The sequence below is a fragment of the Stegodyphus dumicola genome, chromosome 11 (assembly GCF_044657685.1).
Source record: "Stegodyphus dumicola isolate Sdum_Otavi_A_Nest chromosome 11, ASM4465768v1".
NCBI lineage: Eukaryota > Metazoa > Arthropoda > Arachnida > Araneae > Eresidae > Stegodyphus > Stegodyphus dumicola.
Window position 1 is genome coordinate 59,019,470 of NC_140778.1, and position 19,429 is coordinate 59,038,898.

At 32.7% G+C, this 19,429-nt stretch overlaps 2 protein-coding genes across 2 annotated transcripts; both read left to right on the forward strand.

Moving 5' to 3' along the window:
* The first annotated feature begins 435 nt into the window (after window positions 1-435).
* On the forward strand, window positions 436-3,453 carry LOC118188913 (uncharacterized). Its single transcript, XM_035359439.2, has 10 exons — window positions 436-629; window positions 791-832; window positions 1,024-1,065; window positions 1,167-1,247; window positions 1,356-1,436; window positions 1,557-1,616; window positions 1,705-2,409; window positions 2,497-2,802; window positions 2,921-3,270; window positions 3,375-3,453. The coding sequence occupies exons 1-10, from the start codon at window positions 582-584 to the stop codon at window positions 3,451-3,453; spliced, it is 1,794 nt and encodes a 597-aa protein (XP_035215330.2). The 5' UTR covers window positions 436-581.
* A 519-nt stretch (window positions 3,454-3,972) lies between these two features.
* LOC146994045 (uncharacterized) lies at window positions 3,973-5,121 on the forward strand. The gene is made up of 3 exons (XM_085826296.1): window positions 3,973-4,308; window positions 4,398-4,724; window positions 4,837-5,121. The coding sequence occupies exons 1-3, from the start codon at window positions 4,015-4,017 to the stop codon at window positions 5,119-5,121; spliced, it is 906 nt and encodes a 301-aa protein (XP_085682422.1). The 5' UTR covers window positions 3,973-4,014.
* Window positions 5,122-19,429: the final 14,308 nt, after the last annotated feature.

Sequence of the window (19,429 nt, forward strand, 5' to 3'; positions counted from 1 at the left end):
TGTTACTGCTGGCGCCATCTAGCGTCCAGAACATCATCTAAAAGTAACAGGATCGTAAAAAAAATAATATGAAAATGTAATATATTTCCTTTTCACGGGGTACGAACTCGCTACCACCCAATAATTAATAAAAAGGAATTGAGGGGGACCGCATCCAAGTCTTTAAGCGATACCCCACAATTCCTTGGTTGATATGGTTCTTAATTATCTGCATAAGGTTTTTCCGTGCTCCGCCATCTTGGATTTCCTCTATAGCCGCCATTTTGAAGAATTTTCTTGGTGGGTAAATGACGTCACCCTTATCATGTTTGTGCATGATTTGGTTGGAAAATGGCGTCTGCCTTTTCACTCCCTTTGTGTAGACATCCGCGTAGGTGAACGAATACATTTCTGTGAACCAATCAGAAAGCAGAAAAATGATGTCATGCCCTCTTAACCAATCCGCGTATTCAGACAAAGTAAAAAGTTCGGAGCCGAGTTTCAACCGCTGGATTGCCTCCGAAATTCATTACTTGCTAAATTCTAGAAGTTTGTTACCACGCTTTTTGAAAAAACAAGAAATTCTCTTCGTATCTGCGAAAATGGCTTCAAGAAACAGTAAACGTTCTTTGGAACCCTTTTTTGATCAAGTAAGTATTCATATTTAAAATTTATTTTATTTATTTTTATTTTATTTATATATAAAATGTATTAAGGTTATTATGTGTTTAATTTTATTATTTTAGTGTTTTGTTTTTTTTTCTTTGACCACGTGCCTGTAATACTGACACGCAATTAAAATTTTTTGTAGTGTGAGGATTCCGATGTATCTGTAAGAGATTCTAATGATCAAGTAAGCTAAATTTTATTTATGTGTTTTATTTACACGGCTTAGATTTTTTTATTATATTTTACCCTGTTTTGTTGAAAAACGTGTTTGTAATATTAACGTTTCAAAACAGTTATATCGCCATATTATTTTCAATTGTTCTTTGACCACGTGTTTGTAATACTTACATGATTAAAAATACTATTATTTTGTAGTGTGAGGATTTCCATGCGCTTTTAAGAGATTCTGATGATGAGGTAAGCTAGTTTTATTTATTTCCTTCTGTGGCTTATTTTTACAATGTATAGTTTTTTGCCCCACCTAGAAAAAGACTATTCACTATTTTTAATTTATTTAGTGCCTGAGTGAAACATCTCAAATATTCATCGAAAATCCTATTGACGGCATTGAAAATTATTTTAGTGATTCAGGAGATGAAGTACGTAGTTTTTTTTTTTTTTTTTCCCTGTCATTAATTTTTTTTGTATTTTTTTTTTATATAAGCTGAACCTAAATTTCTTTAAACACAACTGTTACTTTTCTTTAGCTCTTAAGTGAAACTTCGCAGATATTTTTGGAGAATCCTTTGGTTTTGCCTCTTTACTATCAAGTAGGCTCGGGATATGAGGTAATATCAGTTTTTAATATATATATAAATATATATGAGAATTATTTTTTTCTATGTTTTTTATGTTTTTCTATGTTTGTTATGTTTTTCATATCACTGTGATGTCTATACATCTTTTAGACTCAACCTTCTGCTCCATCTAAAGGACCTGCATATGTGGAACATGACATTTCAGTAAATGTGAGTTTTTCTCCTGTTTTAGGGCTTATGGTGTGTTTGCGTGTGTGCTTATTTTCATTTACACTGAATTATGTTCTTTTCTTTCCAGATGGAAAATGCTATTATACTCAAAGAGAAGGCACGGCGTCGTAACCGAAAGTATCAAGGCGAGGAAATAACCTTCCAGGCACGTGTTGATATGAATCGTCTGCCTCAAAATATTCGCAACAGGCCTCTTCTAGCAGTAACTGAATCTGTTAGACAGCTGTTTGAAATATTAATTCAACGGTCAACAGAAAATCTAAGGCCGACAGATTGGATACGAATGTGCATCCAAGCCGATGGATTGGATAAACCCATGTCTACGAAAATTATTGCCGTATCTTCCATGACGGTGGAGACCATATTATCGGTTATTATGAAAGCTCTGCAGTCAAAAGATGAAATTCGGCTGGATTCAGGCTTCCTAGTAGATGTGATCACGATTCACAGGGATATCGGTGCAGGTAGAGCAAAGATAATCAACATTCAAGTAGATCGTCTTAAAAAACGCTCTGTCCTTTCCATCCCGTCAGATGATGAAGGGTTGTGTTGCGCAAAAGCAATCGTACATGCCCTAGCTTATCTTGAGCAAGACAAGTCAGCGCTTAATTCTCTACGGGATCGGAGACGATCTGTTCTAATGCTACGAGCTCAAGAATTACACAAGTGTGCTGGAGTTCCTCTTGGTCCTTGTACATACACTGAAATCTGCACATTTGAAAATCATCTAAATATACAAATCGTAGTAATAAGCAGTGAAAATTTAAATAAAGTAAGCCAAAGATTTTAAACAAAAAAAATTAATTAAATTGAAAAAAAATTTAAAATGAAATTATATTTATAAACTGTTTATTTCTAGGTCTCGTATAAAGGAAGATATCGAACTCGTCGCATTAATTTGTGGCAACACAATGGCCATTTTGATGTCATTACAAATTTACACGGTTTTTATGGTTCGAAAAACTATTGCGAAAATTGTGAAAAGCCATATGACCGTCCAGAAGATCACAGGTGTGACAATATGTGCCATGTCTGCCTAAGATTTCAATGCGTTCCAGCATTGCCTAAAAGATGTAAAGATTGTGATCGCCTCTGTCAATCTGAGGACTGCTTTGCAGCGCATAAAGCCGTCACAGGTAGACAAGAGCATTCAGTATGCGATAGGGTAAGTATTACTCAACTAGGGGAAAAAAAAGTTTTTAATACTTACATTTTTAAAACGTTTTTTTTTCTAAATATATTTTTAAAAAATCTTTGTTCTACTTTTTTTTTCCTAATTACAGATGTATCAGTGCAGACAATGCTCAAAAGTTATCATGCGACGGCAGTGTCCTAAAATTTTACATCGTTGCGGGACTATCAAATGCCCTTCGTGTAAAGAGTATGTTATAGCGTCAGAACATCATTGTTTCTTACAACTCATTTCTGCGAAAAGTCCATCCGATAAATTAATTTTCTTTGATTTCGAAACTGACCAATCATCAGGGGAACACATCGTAAACTTTGCTGTAGCGCAGTACAAAGATGGCCAAGAGAAAATATTTAAAGGATACGAAGCATGTCATGAATTCTGCTCTTGGCTGTTTACAACAGTGCACAAAAATTACACTGTTATTGCACACAATATGAAGGGGTAAATGTATTCTTATTATTTTTAATCTGCATATATATATTATAGGGCTATTGTTTTAAATATAATACATTTTTTAAAATATAATAATTTTTTTTTCTTTACAGATTTGACGGTCAGTTTATAATGGCATGGCTTTTAGAACAGGGTACGGCACCTGAAGTAATCCTAATGGCTCTAAAGTGATGGTAATCACCCATACCGCCCTCAACATAAAACTTATTGATTCTTTTAATTTCCTGCCGATGGCTCTCTCAAAGCTGCCTGCTTGTTTCGGCCTTACAGAACTAAAAAAAGGATATTTTCCGCACCTTTTCAACAAGAAAGAAAATCAAAATTATGTGGGATTTTTACCTGAGCCTAAGTACTACAATCCTGATTGTATGACTAGTGCGGTGCGAACCTCCTTTTTGGAATGGCATAAAGAACACGAGAAGGATATATTTGATTTCCAAGAAGAAATTCTCACGTATTGCCGGTTTGTATCAACAATCTATTTCTAATCCTTCATTATGATCCGTCTTTTAGGTGTATTTTTTTTGGTACCATGTTTTATTTATTTATTTACTCTTTTCGTTTTCAGATCAGATGTTGATATTCTTCGTAGATGTTGCGTTGAATTTAGAAATCAGTTTTTAGAAATTACAGGAGTAGACCCCTTTTGGTATTTTACAAACCTTTTCTTTTACATGGTTTTGTCATTTTGTAACAACGTATTGTATACGTGCATGTATACTTTATGTATATATGATTTACACTTTTCTTGTCCGTTTTATTTTCAGTTACATAACCATTGCATCAGCGTGTATGGCGGTTTACAGATCCCGACACATAATACCTAATACCATCGCAATGATACCTGTAGGAAGTTATATCAATCGCACGAATCATAGTCCTGACTGTATTCGTTGGCTTGATTTTATTGCCCAAAAAGAGAGCATTGAAATCGAACACGCTTTGAACGGAAAAGGAGAAAGACGATTGGATGGTATATCTGTAGACGGATATTGCAAAGAAACAAATACTGTTTATCAATACTACGTAAGAGTTCAATATTTATTTATTTATAAATATATTATTTAATTTATTTATTTATTGGTATTATACGAAAAAATTTTTAACTATCGCAGGGATGTTTCTTTCACGGTTGCTCCACCTGTTTTGACGGAGATGCACTCCACCCCATAACAAAATTACCCATGTCGACATTGCGACAACAAACGGTAGACAAGACTTACCAGCTATGTGATCGAGGGTATAATGTAATTGAAATGTGGGAGCATGAGTTTGAGATGAAAAAGAAAACAGATGAAAAAGTAAAATATTTTCTTCTAAGTCACGAGCTTCAGGATCGATTGAATCCTAAAGATGCTTTCTTCGGCGGGCGGACAAATGCCATTCAGCTGTATTATGAGGGTGATGCAAAGTATGTGGATTTCACTTCACTGTATCCATGGGTAAATACTTTTTTTCTGTGTTTTGGCATAAAATAATCTTATTAAACGCGCATGCCTTATTTAAAAAGAAAATCGCTTTTCCGATTATTCATATTTTTTCAATTTTTCCTAGGTCAATAAATACTGTTTGTACCCCGTCGGACACCCTAATATTATTACTGAAAATTTTGATGCCTTGGAAAACTATTTCGGTATTATAAAGTGCCGAATACTGCCTCCTCGAGGTTTATACCTCCCCGTATTGCCGTACAGAGCACAAAATAAACTGATGTTTCCCCTCTGCAAGACTTGTGCTGAATTAATGTATCAAGGCATTTGCCAGCACTCAGATGATGAGAGAGCCATCATTGGCACATGGGTGACTACTCCCGTCAGATATTGTCTCCTGTCCAAATAAATAAAACTTTTTTCTTTCTGTTCTTGAAACGGGGTCTTTTTTTCAATGCACTTTTAGATAACAAAACGAAATTAAATTATGCTCAAAATAAAATCGCAAAAATAGTATATGGGCTCACTTTATATATAATTCCACTCGGATCAAAACAGGATTCTAAAAAAACAAGCGCACTGTACTCTGAGTCGCAAAATGTTCTTCAAAAAGCGAGCGGTAAATTACTTACTTATGCGGACGACGACAAACCCTCCTAAACTCGCAATGGCGCTTCGGGACATTTATGTCCGAGCCAGGTGGAAAAGTTTAAATGGTGGAGTCTTGGCTTACACGAAGTAAATCAAAGTTTTGATTACATTGCGTAATAAATTTAAGGTGAATGATATGCTGAAAAACAAGCTATGGCATTAGTTACCAGATAATTATAGTCTACAATATATTCCATTAGTCTACAATATATTCCAAAGCCACGCTTTTCCTGAAAGTGATAAATTAGCGTTTTCTAAATAGTCCAAGGAAATGAAATCCAATAAATGGAGCATACCTATACACTGTAAGTGCTGAAGACTTCCGACGCGGCATATTGTAGCATAAGCAGGTTTTGAAAACAGCACGCCTGTCTTAGCAAATCTTAATGTGACTTGACATATAGTATAACTTTCAATATGCCGGCATGGTTCAAGAACACAATTACGAATAAATATGCGCTCAGCCGCATTAGAGACTGCACTACCATTGCTAAAAGCATTGCTGACAGCCTGGAGTGACTTCTTTCCTTGAAAACCGTGCCGTCAGCAGCCCGTTCTGTATATATATTAATTTACTCAATGTCTTGTTTTTTTAATTTGCCTTGCTTTGTTTTTAATTATATATTTAATTTTATGATTAATCCAGAACTCTTTTAATGTATCCCACAATTTGTAACGTATGTGTTCATCTTTGCATCTGTACCTGATTATAACCTTAATATAACTGTATGCCTAAGTACCATAATAGTGTATGACTAACATGTACCATAACTATAACTGCATGCTTAACATCTACCATTATATGTGTTCCCCTTCGTATCAGCAGATCCCACCATGCACCTTCTTTTCATGTTCCTCGTTTAGCGTGGCCAATTGCAGGAGAACACAGTACTAAGCTCTTTATTTATGTTTATTTATGCATTTAATTTTAATTCCATCGACGGGATCCAGTCGGCCAGAACATATTCCACAGCCACTGCTTTATCTGAAAAACAGCAAAGCGGTGTCTTTAAAAACACGACATGAGTCATAAGTGACATTTAAATGATAATACTTTTCCAATATCGTTTAAACATTTTCACTATTTTTGTTTAAGCAGAAACTGGTAGTCAAAAATTTGATAATAATGTTTTTATAATAAACATAAGTTTCCACCTTTAGTTTTAGGATGCATTCTTCTTCGAATCGACCCGAGTTGCAAAAATGTTGATTCACACTGCGTAACCAAATAAACTTAGGCTAGAAGTAAAACTGCTAAAAAAATGCAGGGGTTTTTTTTCAATATTTTTCTATGTCGAAATGTCAACTCAACCGAAAGTGCAAACTACGGAAGTATAAATTTGTCAGTTGCTGCAGTTTGCAACACCAGTAAGCTCCGTTTCGTTCAAAGTTAAAATCAAACACGTCTTTTAACGTTGTCGCAAATAAATGCTTAATTTACTAAACGATAATGATTTGGAAATTAATATATGTCTTTAAGATAGAGAAGCGAGTCTTCTAAGTTTTCCTATTAAGCAGGCGGATATATTCTTTTTTTGTTTTTATAGTATTCTTTACAAGACCCATTTTGTATGTCATCACATGTAATTAATTCTGATATGATAAATAGTTCTGGGCTTTCTTGGTTCACTTATCAGAATCACTCACTTGATGTTGTAAAATGTCCCTTTTGTGTTACGATGCAAATAATAACAGTATTAAATGTAATTTTTTACTTAATTTCTGAAGGTTGATTAATACTTTCAGTTCACATCAGGTCTCCCACACTTCGGTTACGCCATGTAAATCGGAATTTAATTGATTGACAACTGGATCAAATTAGTTGCTACATTTAATTCGAAATTTTTATCACAAAGCAGTTGCTACATTTCAAGTAGGTGGAGTCAGAAATAACTTTCGATGCAATTTTGTAGATCGACAGCAGTAAAACTATACAATATACTACAATGAATATAAAGCTGTATAATATGTTTCATTCTCAGTTTTTACTTCCCGCAAATGTAGCATTCATTTTAGAAAAAAAAATGTTTTCGAAGCAAATTTACATTGTTCGCACGCCATTAAGCCACGCCCCATTTTGTAAGGGCTCTACCGTCAGTATATCCGAAAGGTCTTGTTTATGTGACTAAGCCTCAAGGACTGCCTGCCTAAAGGAAGGGATGCGTTCTTTAGGCAGACAGTCCTCGAGGCTTAGTGACATAAACAGGGCTTTCTAAGGGAATTGGCTCGTATACACGAGAGAGATCACTGAATTCACAATTCATTAGCTAGAAGCTAGTTTTATGCGATTACCGATGGAAGAAGCCTTACAAAATGGAGAGTTTGAGAACCTTGGATTTTTAAAACTAATTTGGTACTCATTTACAGTATTAAACAAGTAAAAGATAAAGCGGACGAAAAAAACATAAGTGTATGTTACTGCATTTATACGAAGCAGATTAAACAAACGTATGTGGCAAATGCCTGAATAAGTTTAATGCCTGAGTATTTAGAGTTTGTTTATCTGAAAGTCTTTGAGAAATTATCTCGTTAGCTCGGTCTAATTTACTGAACTTAAAAGTGTGTCGAAAACAACATCGCTGAGGTATAATGGTATTCTTCCCTTCCGTAAAACTAAGTATCGTATTCAACATATAAACATATTAAGCAAACTGCCACTTTTTAGCAAAGAAAGAATCACACACATTAGCAAAATGCATCCCATTTAGTAGAATACCTGTATCATCCCTTGAAGTTTCTCCTGTCGACTTTTGAGCTTTCGATGTTTTAAAGGAGTCGGAGTCTTAAAAACGACACAAGAAGCCTGGGTATTATAATGCTAACAAGAACTTACTTTCATGATAAATTCGAGATATTAACAAGAATTAAGGCTACCAGGTAGAAGCAGAGCACCACAAGGAATTCGACTATTATGGGGAAAAATTAATTATCAAAATCATTTTCATACATGCCAATTGACACTCTCTGTAATAGCTTATTCCTAAATGCAGTTTTTTAAGCGCAGGAATAGCACATTTTTAAAACGCATGTTAAAAAAGGATTGTTGTAAAGAACTAAAATGTTAAAACATTGAATAGGCATTAAACTTTACACAGTTTTCCCACTCTACGATAAAGAATTACCTTCAGGCTTTCTTAGAGTCAACTTTTCCCATGAAACGAAAGTTCTTAAATTATATCATAAAAGTTTTGAGAATGACTTACATTAAATATCTGATGTGGACACTACGTGATTTCCTTGTACGGCCAATTAAATTATATCCATTTTTTCCTGCAACACCAGTAATCTCCTTTTCGTTTAAAGTTACTTAATATGAGACACGTCTTTTAACGTTATCACAAATAAATACTTAATTTACTAAATAATCATTGCGAATTTGTATATTTCTTTAGATAGGGAAGCGAGTATTTTCTAACTTTTCCTATTAAGTAGGCGGATATATTCGTTTTCATTGTTTTTATAGTAATCTTTACAAAACTCAATTTATATGTCACCACATGTAATTAATTCTGATATGATAAATTGTTCTGGGCTTTGTTGGTTCACTTATTAGAATCACTCACTTGATGTTGTAAAATGTCCTTTTTGTGTTACGATGCAAAGTGATAACAGTAATAAACGTAATTTTTTACTTAATTCCTGAAGGTTAATTAATACTTTCAGTTCACATCAGGGCTCCTATCACATCGTGGCTCCATTATGCCACGTAGATCGGAATGTAATTGATTGACAACTGGATCAATAAGATTGCTTTCTAAAACTACCTCATTTTCTGTGCTTTTTGGTGTTTTTCTATGCAATTCATTTAAAATATTTTCTCGAATTTTAGAGATATATTTTTAATTCAATCAGTTCAGTTCCCACTTTTAAGCAGAGCAAAAATACCTAAATTCTCAACCTTTATTCAAAATTATAAAATAGAGATAAACCTGAAACACCACAGTTAAAAACAGTTAAGAGTTTCTCAAGCAATTCGAACAGCGGGCACGAAGACAAAATATTTAACGTTAGAAATCCGTTTGAATGTATCGTAAAGTAAAAAAAAAATTCTATTTTGCTGTTTCGAAGACAAGACCTTAAACTGTTCTTTAAGGGGAGAAAATGGGTTCGAAATATTATTTCAATAACTTTCGATGAATAACGTTAAAAAAACTAAACTTTTTTTTTTTTTTTTTAACATTAAATAACTCATTAACTGCTTTTATTTCTTATCTTGCCTGTCGCCGACTAGATCACGTGACTGGCGGCAGAGAAAGAAGGTAATAACTTTTTTTTGTTTAGTTGAGGTGGAACGCTTGAAATGATCTGTTTTGGCCGCATGGTGGTAATCCACAATTATAATGAACTTTTCATTTCTTGAGTTCTTCACTTGAAAATGGGTATATTGACTTTGTTATACTTGTATATTCTCGATTTAACTGATGCTCTCCGAACTCATGAATAAAATAGAATCGTGAAACGGGATCACAAGTTCAATTTACAATGTCTGCTCTTCTGCTGCAGAAATGGGAAGCAAACGTTTTCAGACGTGATGCAAATTGGAATGATTTTTCGAAGGTGCTGCATTCGGAAACTGGTAGAAAGATACTCGAGTAAGTGTTGCTCATAAAATGAGGCAAACGCCAATATACGTGTGGAGGTATTATAGTGAGAAATAACAATTTGTTAAATACAGTAAATATTGAATTCATTTTGGAAGACGCTGAGACGAAGATTTGGCAAAATGGTACACAACAAAGGAATCGTTCATTTTAAAAAAAGCAAGTTATGCATGATGTCGAGTAATTTAAAATTCATTATTCAGTTTACTTTTATACATGTACAGTTATCGCCCTGTATTATATTATCGCCCCGTATTATATGTAAAGAAATTAAATAATGAAGAATCTGCACGAAGCCATGTGTGTTTCTTGCACTGTGATAAAAACGAGGGAATCTAGAGCCATCAAATTTTGAATAATGTAATCCTCCACCCGAGCATGGGCTTCTGGTCGGCCGAATTCCGAATTTATTTTAATCTATTTCATATTTTCTAAATTTTTAACGAATTTTTGATTAACAAAATCAACGAGTTCAGAGCGAGCACTCTAACGAAAATAACAGTTTTATCTCCAGTGCGGAAATTCTAAAGATATGCTGTTTTCAAATGTATGTGGTTTACGGGCGAAGAACATGATGTTCAATAAATATAGGTAACACACAAAACATTAAAAAAGTTCCTTTTGGATGTAATATAAAATCTGAGTGCTTTTAGATTTTATTTTATCATTTTTTTTCCCTTTATTACACTCAGAAAATGTTATGCTTCGAATTATATCAATTACTAAAATAAATAACCCAATTTAATGTTAATAATTTAATGATGATATAATTAAATGAATAATCGTTTTGTTATGTTATTATAGTTTTGAAAATTACTTCCTGAAAATGTTCATTAAATTTTTTAAAAAAATTATCAGGTCTTGCTTAATTTTCCCTTATTTATTTCAAAGCATCACATACTATCAATCTTATTTATTTTTACGCAAGATTAAGTTCATAAATTTTGTGCTTAAAGTTTTTACCGTTTTACCAAAGTAAAGATACTTGAACAAGAATTACGCGTGAAAACAATGTGCGAAATGTAGTAAAAACTGCTTTAATGACATATATTAAATTCTATTTGAAAAAACTGAGACTTTCATAATCTCATGACTAATCAACGTGTCACATTTTAATAATTAAAATCAGTTTTGTGATACAAACGCCAAAGGTTTCAGTGTTAAAGTAAACCACCTCGTCCCTACTCTTTCTTACGGACATTTCGGTGACGCGTCCCCCCCCCCGCCCAGTGGGTTAGTCTATCTCTTATAAGGTCCATGACCTGTAGCCGAACGGGTTTTCATTCCCAATGAACCAAAGACTGCTGAAAATCTTCTTTCAGAGACCGCTTCTGACAAGCCAGGACCACGGACGTGTTCCAAACCCTACCCCACTTTTCAAATTTTTGACGTCACGGAAATATCGACTAGTTTCACCTGGCAAGACGCCTACCCCACTTTTGACTACTACGGCGCGCTTTCGAAAGAATTTTGCTGCTGAGTAGTGTGTTTAGGTGCTAATTGTGAGATTTTCGCAATTTAAATTATTATGAGTGGGAATTTACGCAAAATCTTTAGTGAATGGTTATTATTTATCGCCGTAGTGTATTTGAGGAAAGAGGAGAATAATTCACTGCTGTTGTATACATTAACAGTATGAAAAATCTGGAAGGTGACACTCGGCAATAAATGTGCTGCATTTCATCGCAAAATTCAGCGACGCCAGTAAAATAAACGAAAGTGTTCGAAAAACTTATCCACATCTGAAGCCACTATACAAAAATTGTATGTGTGCCAATACAGCAATTTAAATAAATAAAAAAAAAAAAATTGCAGAAAACTTCAGATCAAAGAATAAGAATTGCAGTGCCTCTATGTGCTTAAAAACTACGAAGCATTCTGCAGACTTTCGTGCCAAAATCAAGTTTGACAAATAGATTAATACATTTTATTGTTTCTTTTAGTGTATATATTTCAAAATTATTAAAATAACTTGAACAGTTGTTTAATTGCTTAAAACAGCAATAAAGTTCATTTATAAAGATATACAAAAAACTTCATAATTCATTGCTTTGTTGAACAACTGAAATTTACTAAATTACCTAACTTTATAATATTAAATATCTTTGTAACTGTGTTATTATGCTCTGATTTATAAAAGCTTAAGTACTAACTAAAAGCTTAGCTACTTACTATTCATTTGTTATACATTAAAATATTTTCTGATTTACTTACTAAATGCGTAATCAATTATCAGGATTACTAAATGTATTAAGAATTTCCATACATGCTTGTGCAGTGTGAATGCATGTTTGTGTAATGAACTTTGATTTTTATGAACGAAAAAGAAATACAATCTCCGAATAAGTACTTTTTTGTTTTCCAGTTCCTGTGTTTAGCTGTAAAAGTAAATTCACTTCAAGTATGTGTATGTGCAATTTTGACGATGTAAATACTGAAATGTATGTATAGTAAAAACTCAACAAAAAATATCCAGAAAGCTCTTGAAATTTTGGATAGCCGAGCATATAAAAAATGAAATATTGTAATAAGTGAATGGAAGAATAAACTACTAGTCTAAAATCACAAAATCAGTTCATCTTATTTGTATCAACTTGACTATCAAAAGCCAATATTTAATATTATGCACGATTTTGAAAAAAATGTATGCTGCTGATCTTTGGAATATGATAATGGGTGATTTTTACAATGGTTGTTATGTGATTTAAGACTGCTAGTTGAGACTTTAAATATCAACAATAGTAATCTGAAAATTTGAAGTAGTAATTTTATATCCAACAATCTCTGCCAAATAACTTCCATGTTTTAAGTAATTAAAAAATATATTTTTAACCACTTATTATTAATTCTTTAAAGTACATTCTATAATTTAAATTTTATTCACTTTCATCTATTTTTAATGTTTGCCATTATAAATTTCATACTATGTACTTTTTTAAGATTTCATAGTTGCTAATTAAACTTCCTTTACAATTTATTTAATTATTCTATACATACATTTATATTTTATGTAAGAAAGGGATTTATGTGCAACAGATATACAGTGAAATTCATTTAACACAAAACTGAGGGGACTGAAACATTTTTTCGTGAAAAACAAAACATTTATTGAGTTTTGGGAAAATAATCTGGTATTTTTCTTTGCATTGTCTTTTTTAGCATCAAATTGTTCAAAGTCAAACATTTTGTTATTCATTTTACCATTGGAATGTACGTCTAAATAACTGTTCATACTTTTTATGATATTCCTCATTTCGGATGACGTGGGAACAGGAACTGCATTCATTTTATTTTCGTCTCTGCATCAATGATATCTTTTTAGCTTTGAACAAACTCCAAAATAACTTTGTCTGCCATAATTGGGGCTGTACACACATTATTATAAACTACTGCAACGAATTCTTCGATAGTACAGTAGAACAGTTCATTAGTACAGAATCTTTCATTAATACAGAACATTTCATTAAGTGTCAGCTCAGTTTCAATATCCTACTTCTCCATTTCTTTCGGAGCCAAAGAATCTGATACTTTTGAGAATCATGTGTAATGAAAATTTCATTCAACCTTGAAGTCGCTGAATTCTATGCAGTGCAACATATGAGCCAAACTCACTAATTTTTTACTCACACTGCCATGTACTCATCACTGAATTCCAAAGCTAACTGATGAGAGATGAGATGTTTGTGTGGCGTTTGTAGACGTGGAAGGCGAAAGTACCGTAGATAAACAAAACTGGCTTGTGTCACAGACTATTCCGAGGGTATTTCAAAGCCAAATTAGCCTCTTTTCTACGAAACGTGAAACCACCTCTCTTTTATTTCACACCTCGCTTAAATCTCGCCAGCGATGCCAGTGTTTTCTGTATTTTGTTCATTTCCAGAAAGGATACCTTTTCGTGTTAAGAGAAACAAAATGCATGAAAATACATAATAGTTTGTCGGGACCGTTGTGTTATTTCGTGTTAACCGATATTTCGCGTTAAACGTATTCCACTGTATACAGATATGTTTAGACTATGTATATACAAATAATTTTTTAAAAGGAAAATTTATAATCCTTCCAAAAATTTTTATGCATTATGCTGCTAAAAATTGCTTTATATAAATAAATATATAAAGAAAGAAATTTAGAACCAATTTTTCAGAAAGAATAAAAATTCAAATTTAAATTTGATAAAATCCTGTTTATACTAGTAAAATCTTTTTAAATTGGAAGATATTTTTAATGATTTTACTTCCCCCCTCCCATTTTCCTTTGCTACTGCTGTTTGGTAAGAGGTTCTAGTAAAGTTTTGTGTTTAAATTTTGAACTTTCAAAGGTTTTCCACTGCAGGATTTTAATTTTTTCTACATTTTTAAGGGCATGTTTTCTTTCTTTCTTTTTAGATTAGAAAAATATTTTTAAATCGGAAGATATTTTCAATGATTTTTCTTCGCTTTGAGGAGGACTAGAATTTTTTGGTGAACTATTAAGATAAAAAATATATTGAAATGGTTCATCAGCTGATTCTGGATACAGAAAAGCAAGGATTTTGTTTTAGAAGGGGAAATGTAATTAAATTCGACATACCTCCTCTTGACAATATTATGTTAAAGTTGGTTGGATTCCTCGCCTTTCTTGTTCTTTTATACTACTTTTTTGGTTTTTCTTGTGATGGTTTATTTTAACATGTTGACTGCCGTGGGGGTCACCGGTGACCTGCACTCGACTTGGCTACAGCGCCGTGGGTGCCCCTGGCAAAGCGACCAAGAGTAAAATACATAATTAGAATAAATATTGATACTGATAAATTTTTAAATAGTACCATTGTTACTATAATGGTTTGAAGAATAATAAATAGTAAAAATTTAAATTATAAATCACAAAAATGGTCTGCAGATGTTTGGAGGTCGCTGGTGACCCCCAGCATGAAGCACAATTATATAACATTATGTTCTGTAGATAATATTTTGACATAATATATATCGCATAATAAAAATTTCAAGTTGGCGTCATGCGCAAATCACGTAAAATGCCCGCGGCAGTCAACGTGTTAATTTTTACAATTTAAATTATTCTTGTTCCACATTTATAGGATTTTATGAAGATCATTTGAACTTCAATTTTTTAGTCTTTGTGAAAAGTTGTTTCTAAATTTCTTTATATACTATATATAAGACCTCCTAGAAAAAAACTTATTTATTTATCCCAAATTTTCATTTTGAAACATTTTAGTACATTCTTTTCCTCAATATTTTAAAAGTTGATTTTTTGTTGAATGTAATATGGAATATGGAAAAATTCTATCAAAAAACATAACTCAGAATCAAAACAGGAGATAAATAGAGATAATAATAATGTGGGATATTCGATTCTCTCCCCCTAATAGTCATTTGAAACATTTTAGCGTGTTTTTCCATTCAGCTGAAACAGTAAAAATATAGAAAATAACATAATTCAGCTGAGAAACAAAACAGGCAAAAAAATGGATTGGCGCTAGGAAACTGATTGGTCTAAAACAGGGCTTCTTAAACTTTTTTCAGTCGTGACCCTTTTTTATCATAGATTTTTTCACGACCCCAAAATATTTATGAAAATTTTGTGGGACCCCATAAGCATTGCAAAAATCTGACACACACATGAGTGAAACTGTCAATTTTTCACTTGTATTGTAAGACAGTATTGCAGTTTTAGGTCATTATCTTTAATTTCTCATTTTAAGACATAGAACAATGTGAAAATTTTAATTAATTAACTGACGAAATGACAGCATCACGTGCAAAGCAAGTAAAATGAACATTTATATTATAAACAGAATGCGTTGAAACATTTTTGTTTTTCTCTTTGTCTGTATTGTCTTATCTTTATCTATTTTCAGATACATTGTGTAAAAATATTGGGTAATTTTAAAATTATTATATTAAGTTTAAGAAATACCAAAACTACTAAAATTTTTACGACCCCTTTCTGTAGATGGGGGTTGCGATCTACAGTTTATCAATTTTCACATAAGTCGTACTTTCCCGTAAATTTGAAAATACTCTATTGTATGCTGTTCTGTTGAAGACAAGCCTGAAATCATTTTTTTTTTTTCCAAAATGCAATTGATAACTTGTTTTTTTACAAAATTTTAACTTGGGAGTCATGAACAAATTTGCGGGGGTGTCACCAAATTCAAAGAAATTTATTTGACAATAAAAGATATACGGAATCTGAAGAGAATTTTGGATGTTCTTTAACATTTGCCAGGAATTTTAAATTAAACATTTCCATATTTTAATTCTGATTTTATTGCTTTCCACTTGATTTATGTGTTATGTTTGATGGTTTCCAAAAAACTCGAATCAAATTTCAAAGCAACTGCATACGCACAGCTAAGATTTAGTTTTTTCGGCTATCTTAGTAGTGTCTTGCAGGCAATTTGTAATTGTAATATGCATCATTTATAAGCTATATTTCTTATTTCTAATCAAATTTGCTGTCAAGTAAGCGCATAACATTTCCTAAGCATTGGAAAATTCAGCAGTGTCTCAAAGGATAATAAAAACAATTTTGTTTTCGTTGCAATTTTGTTCATGATGGTTAAAAGTCTGGTCTAAAATAACATTACAATATTTGATTTTGTTGGAATATTGGATAACTGAGGCCACAGCCAGTGCAGGTATGCAATTTTTGGAATTTACAGAAATATCAAGTAGCAAAATTTTTTGAATTTAGGAGTGGAAAAGTTTTTAGAATTTAGGACCCAACAGAGATTGCATAGCACAACAAAATGTACCTGCTGAAGTTAGGACTCCAGTGCATGGTTATATTCTTATAAAGAGTTTATGCCCGAATGCAAAGATGCATTTTGAGTCATCATCGCTAGGTCACCAGCCTACACAGCATTGTGTGATACATCATTCAGGTAAATAAGAAATAAAATTGACTGCACTTTAGTTAAATAACCTAACTCATTCCTTGTAAGTATTATGCAAGAGTATTGTAATTGTTGAATAAGAGTACAACACTTGCTTTCTGTTCATCTGAAACGGGATAGATATTCTAGCAGTTATTCCAGCAGAAGTTTGCAAGAACGGATCATTCTGTATTTAGTTAGTTAATCAAAATACTGTAATATCTTGTTATTTAATAAATAAATATAATTATTGTTGAAGTGGCAACGCCATATTTGTATCAAACCGTTACTCAGCAACGAGAGATATTGTTAAAGAGGATTAGTATTCTGAAGATTTTAGCAGCTAGGAGTAGTATTAAAATTTTGCCACTTAAGAATTGTATAAAATTTGTCTATCACCGAGAACTAAAAATAAAATTTATGTTCTACTAAGAAGATTGTCTGTTTTGTAAATTACTGCAAATACATTACAGTCTTTAATTAATTGGAGGTTCCGCCGAGATACTGGAAATTAGGAGTGCAATTATCAATTTTGATGGTGCTGGTCTCCTAATCCCAGAAATTTGCTGAATTTTTTTAGAACAAGTTTGCTAATACCAATTTCCGAGTTTGTTTATTTCAAGGAGAAATGGATGTAAGAAGTCTGCTGTTTTAAATCCAGATTTGAAGCGGATCATTAAGGTTATCTTCTGTGCTTCTATAACTTGCGTCCGAGAAAAAATTGTCAAAAACAGGATACTGGTGATCTCTGAAGATAAGATTAACTTTTGGTTTTCTTAAAAAAGCTTTTATTGAATTTTAATACTTTGTTTCAGAATTATAGTATATCGTGTAAGATTTTGTTTAAAATAACTGACACTAAGAATATTCAGCTTAAATTTATAATTGATATTTGTGGTAAAGAAGTATTTTAAAATTATTATTTATGCTTTACTTCTATTTGTATTGAATTTTTATGTTGATAATTGATATGTGTAAGCCATCCCGGCATTTATAAAAAAAAAGAACTGCTAGCTGAGTTTTTGAATTTGTTGCCAAGCAGGCGCGTGAAAATAAGTAATAACGTCAAACTGACGTAGTGTGATTTAATTATACTGCAGAATTGGCAAAAGTTTTTTTCTTAGTTCTCGCCATCCAGGCGTGTGGTAGATAGCAACGTCATCCCGACGTATTACAGATTGTATATTCTAAAAGTTGTATTGCCAAACTGGCAAAAATTGTTTTCGTTATCGCCAACCAGGCGTGGAGATAGATAGTAAAATCGTCAAACTGACGTTGGTAAAATTCCATTGTATTGCCTAACTGGCAAAGGTGTTTATATAGTTATAGCTAACGAGGCTTGTGAATAGTGAGTTAAAACGTCAACCCGACGTAGTATTAAATTATTTTGTGCCAACCTGGCAAAGTTGTTTAAATAATTCTCTCCAATTGGTTCGTGTGAATTTCGTATTCGAGAAATTAAATCTCGCCAGAAATTATATATTTTTAATACAAGTACGAGCTTTTAGATTGAATTTCAAAAGGAAGCCTATTAAAAGTAACTTGTGTCAACATGTCATTCTTAGCTAGGAGTAAAAAACAGGATTTAAAAGTACTAGCAGAAGAGTTAGGTTTAACCGTGAAACCTGAATTTAAGATTGCTCAGTTGCATAAACTGATTACGGAAAGTCCCGATTATGATGAGGAGTTTACTCGAGAACTACTGGCTGCAATTAGAGAAGAAAGGGAACGAAAAGAAGAATGCTAAAGAGAAGAAAGAGAAAGAGAAAAGGAACGCGAAAGAGAAGAAAGAGAAAGAAGAGAAGAACGCGAAAGGGAAGAAAGAGAAAGAAGAGAAGAACGCGAAAGAGAAGAAAGAAAAGAAGAGCTTGAAAGAGAAGAGCGAATTAGAGCCTTTGAGCTACAGAAACTTCAACTGGAAGCAATGGCTGCCACAGCACAGCCGGCAGAAACTACGCAGTTACCTGAGCAGCCTTTAAAAATCAGAATTCACGATGTCATGCCACGTTTCAACCCTAAAGAAGATGAAATAAGTTTATTCCTGGTGTTATTTGAGCGTCAAGCTAAAATAATGAATATACCTGCTGAAAATCAAGTGACTCAACTTATTTCATTACTGCCTCCTGACATTGTTCAGCTTATTGCTAGAGAACCAGAAGAGGAAGCGAAAAAGTATGAATATGTAAAAACTTTACTGTTACAACGATTTAAATTGACTGCGGAAAAATTTCGACAACTATTTAATAAACACCAAAAATCTACTGAAAGTACTTGGTATGATTTCTACTATGAATTAAAAAATTATTTAGAAGGATGGCTTAACGGATTAAACATTAAAACTTTTGAACAGCTAAAAGATCTCATGCTTGTTGATCAAATAAAAAAGCGTACTTCTCCTGATTTCAAAGAACATTCTATGGATCAATGGACAACCATCATTTCACTTACTGAAATGGTTAAGAAAATTGAAGATTTTGAAGATGTGAGAAAAACAATAAAACCGAAATTTTCTACCAATCAGACTGAGAAATTTAACAAAGGATCATTTAAACTGCGTTATGATAATTTTGTGAAAAAAATAGAGCATC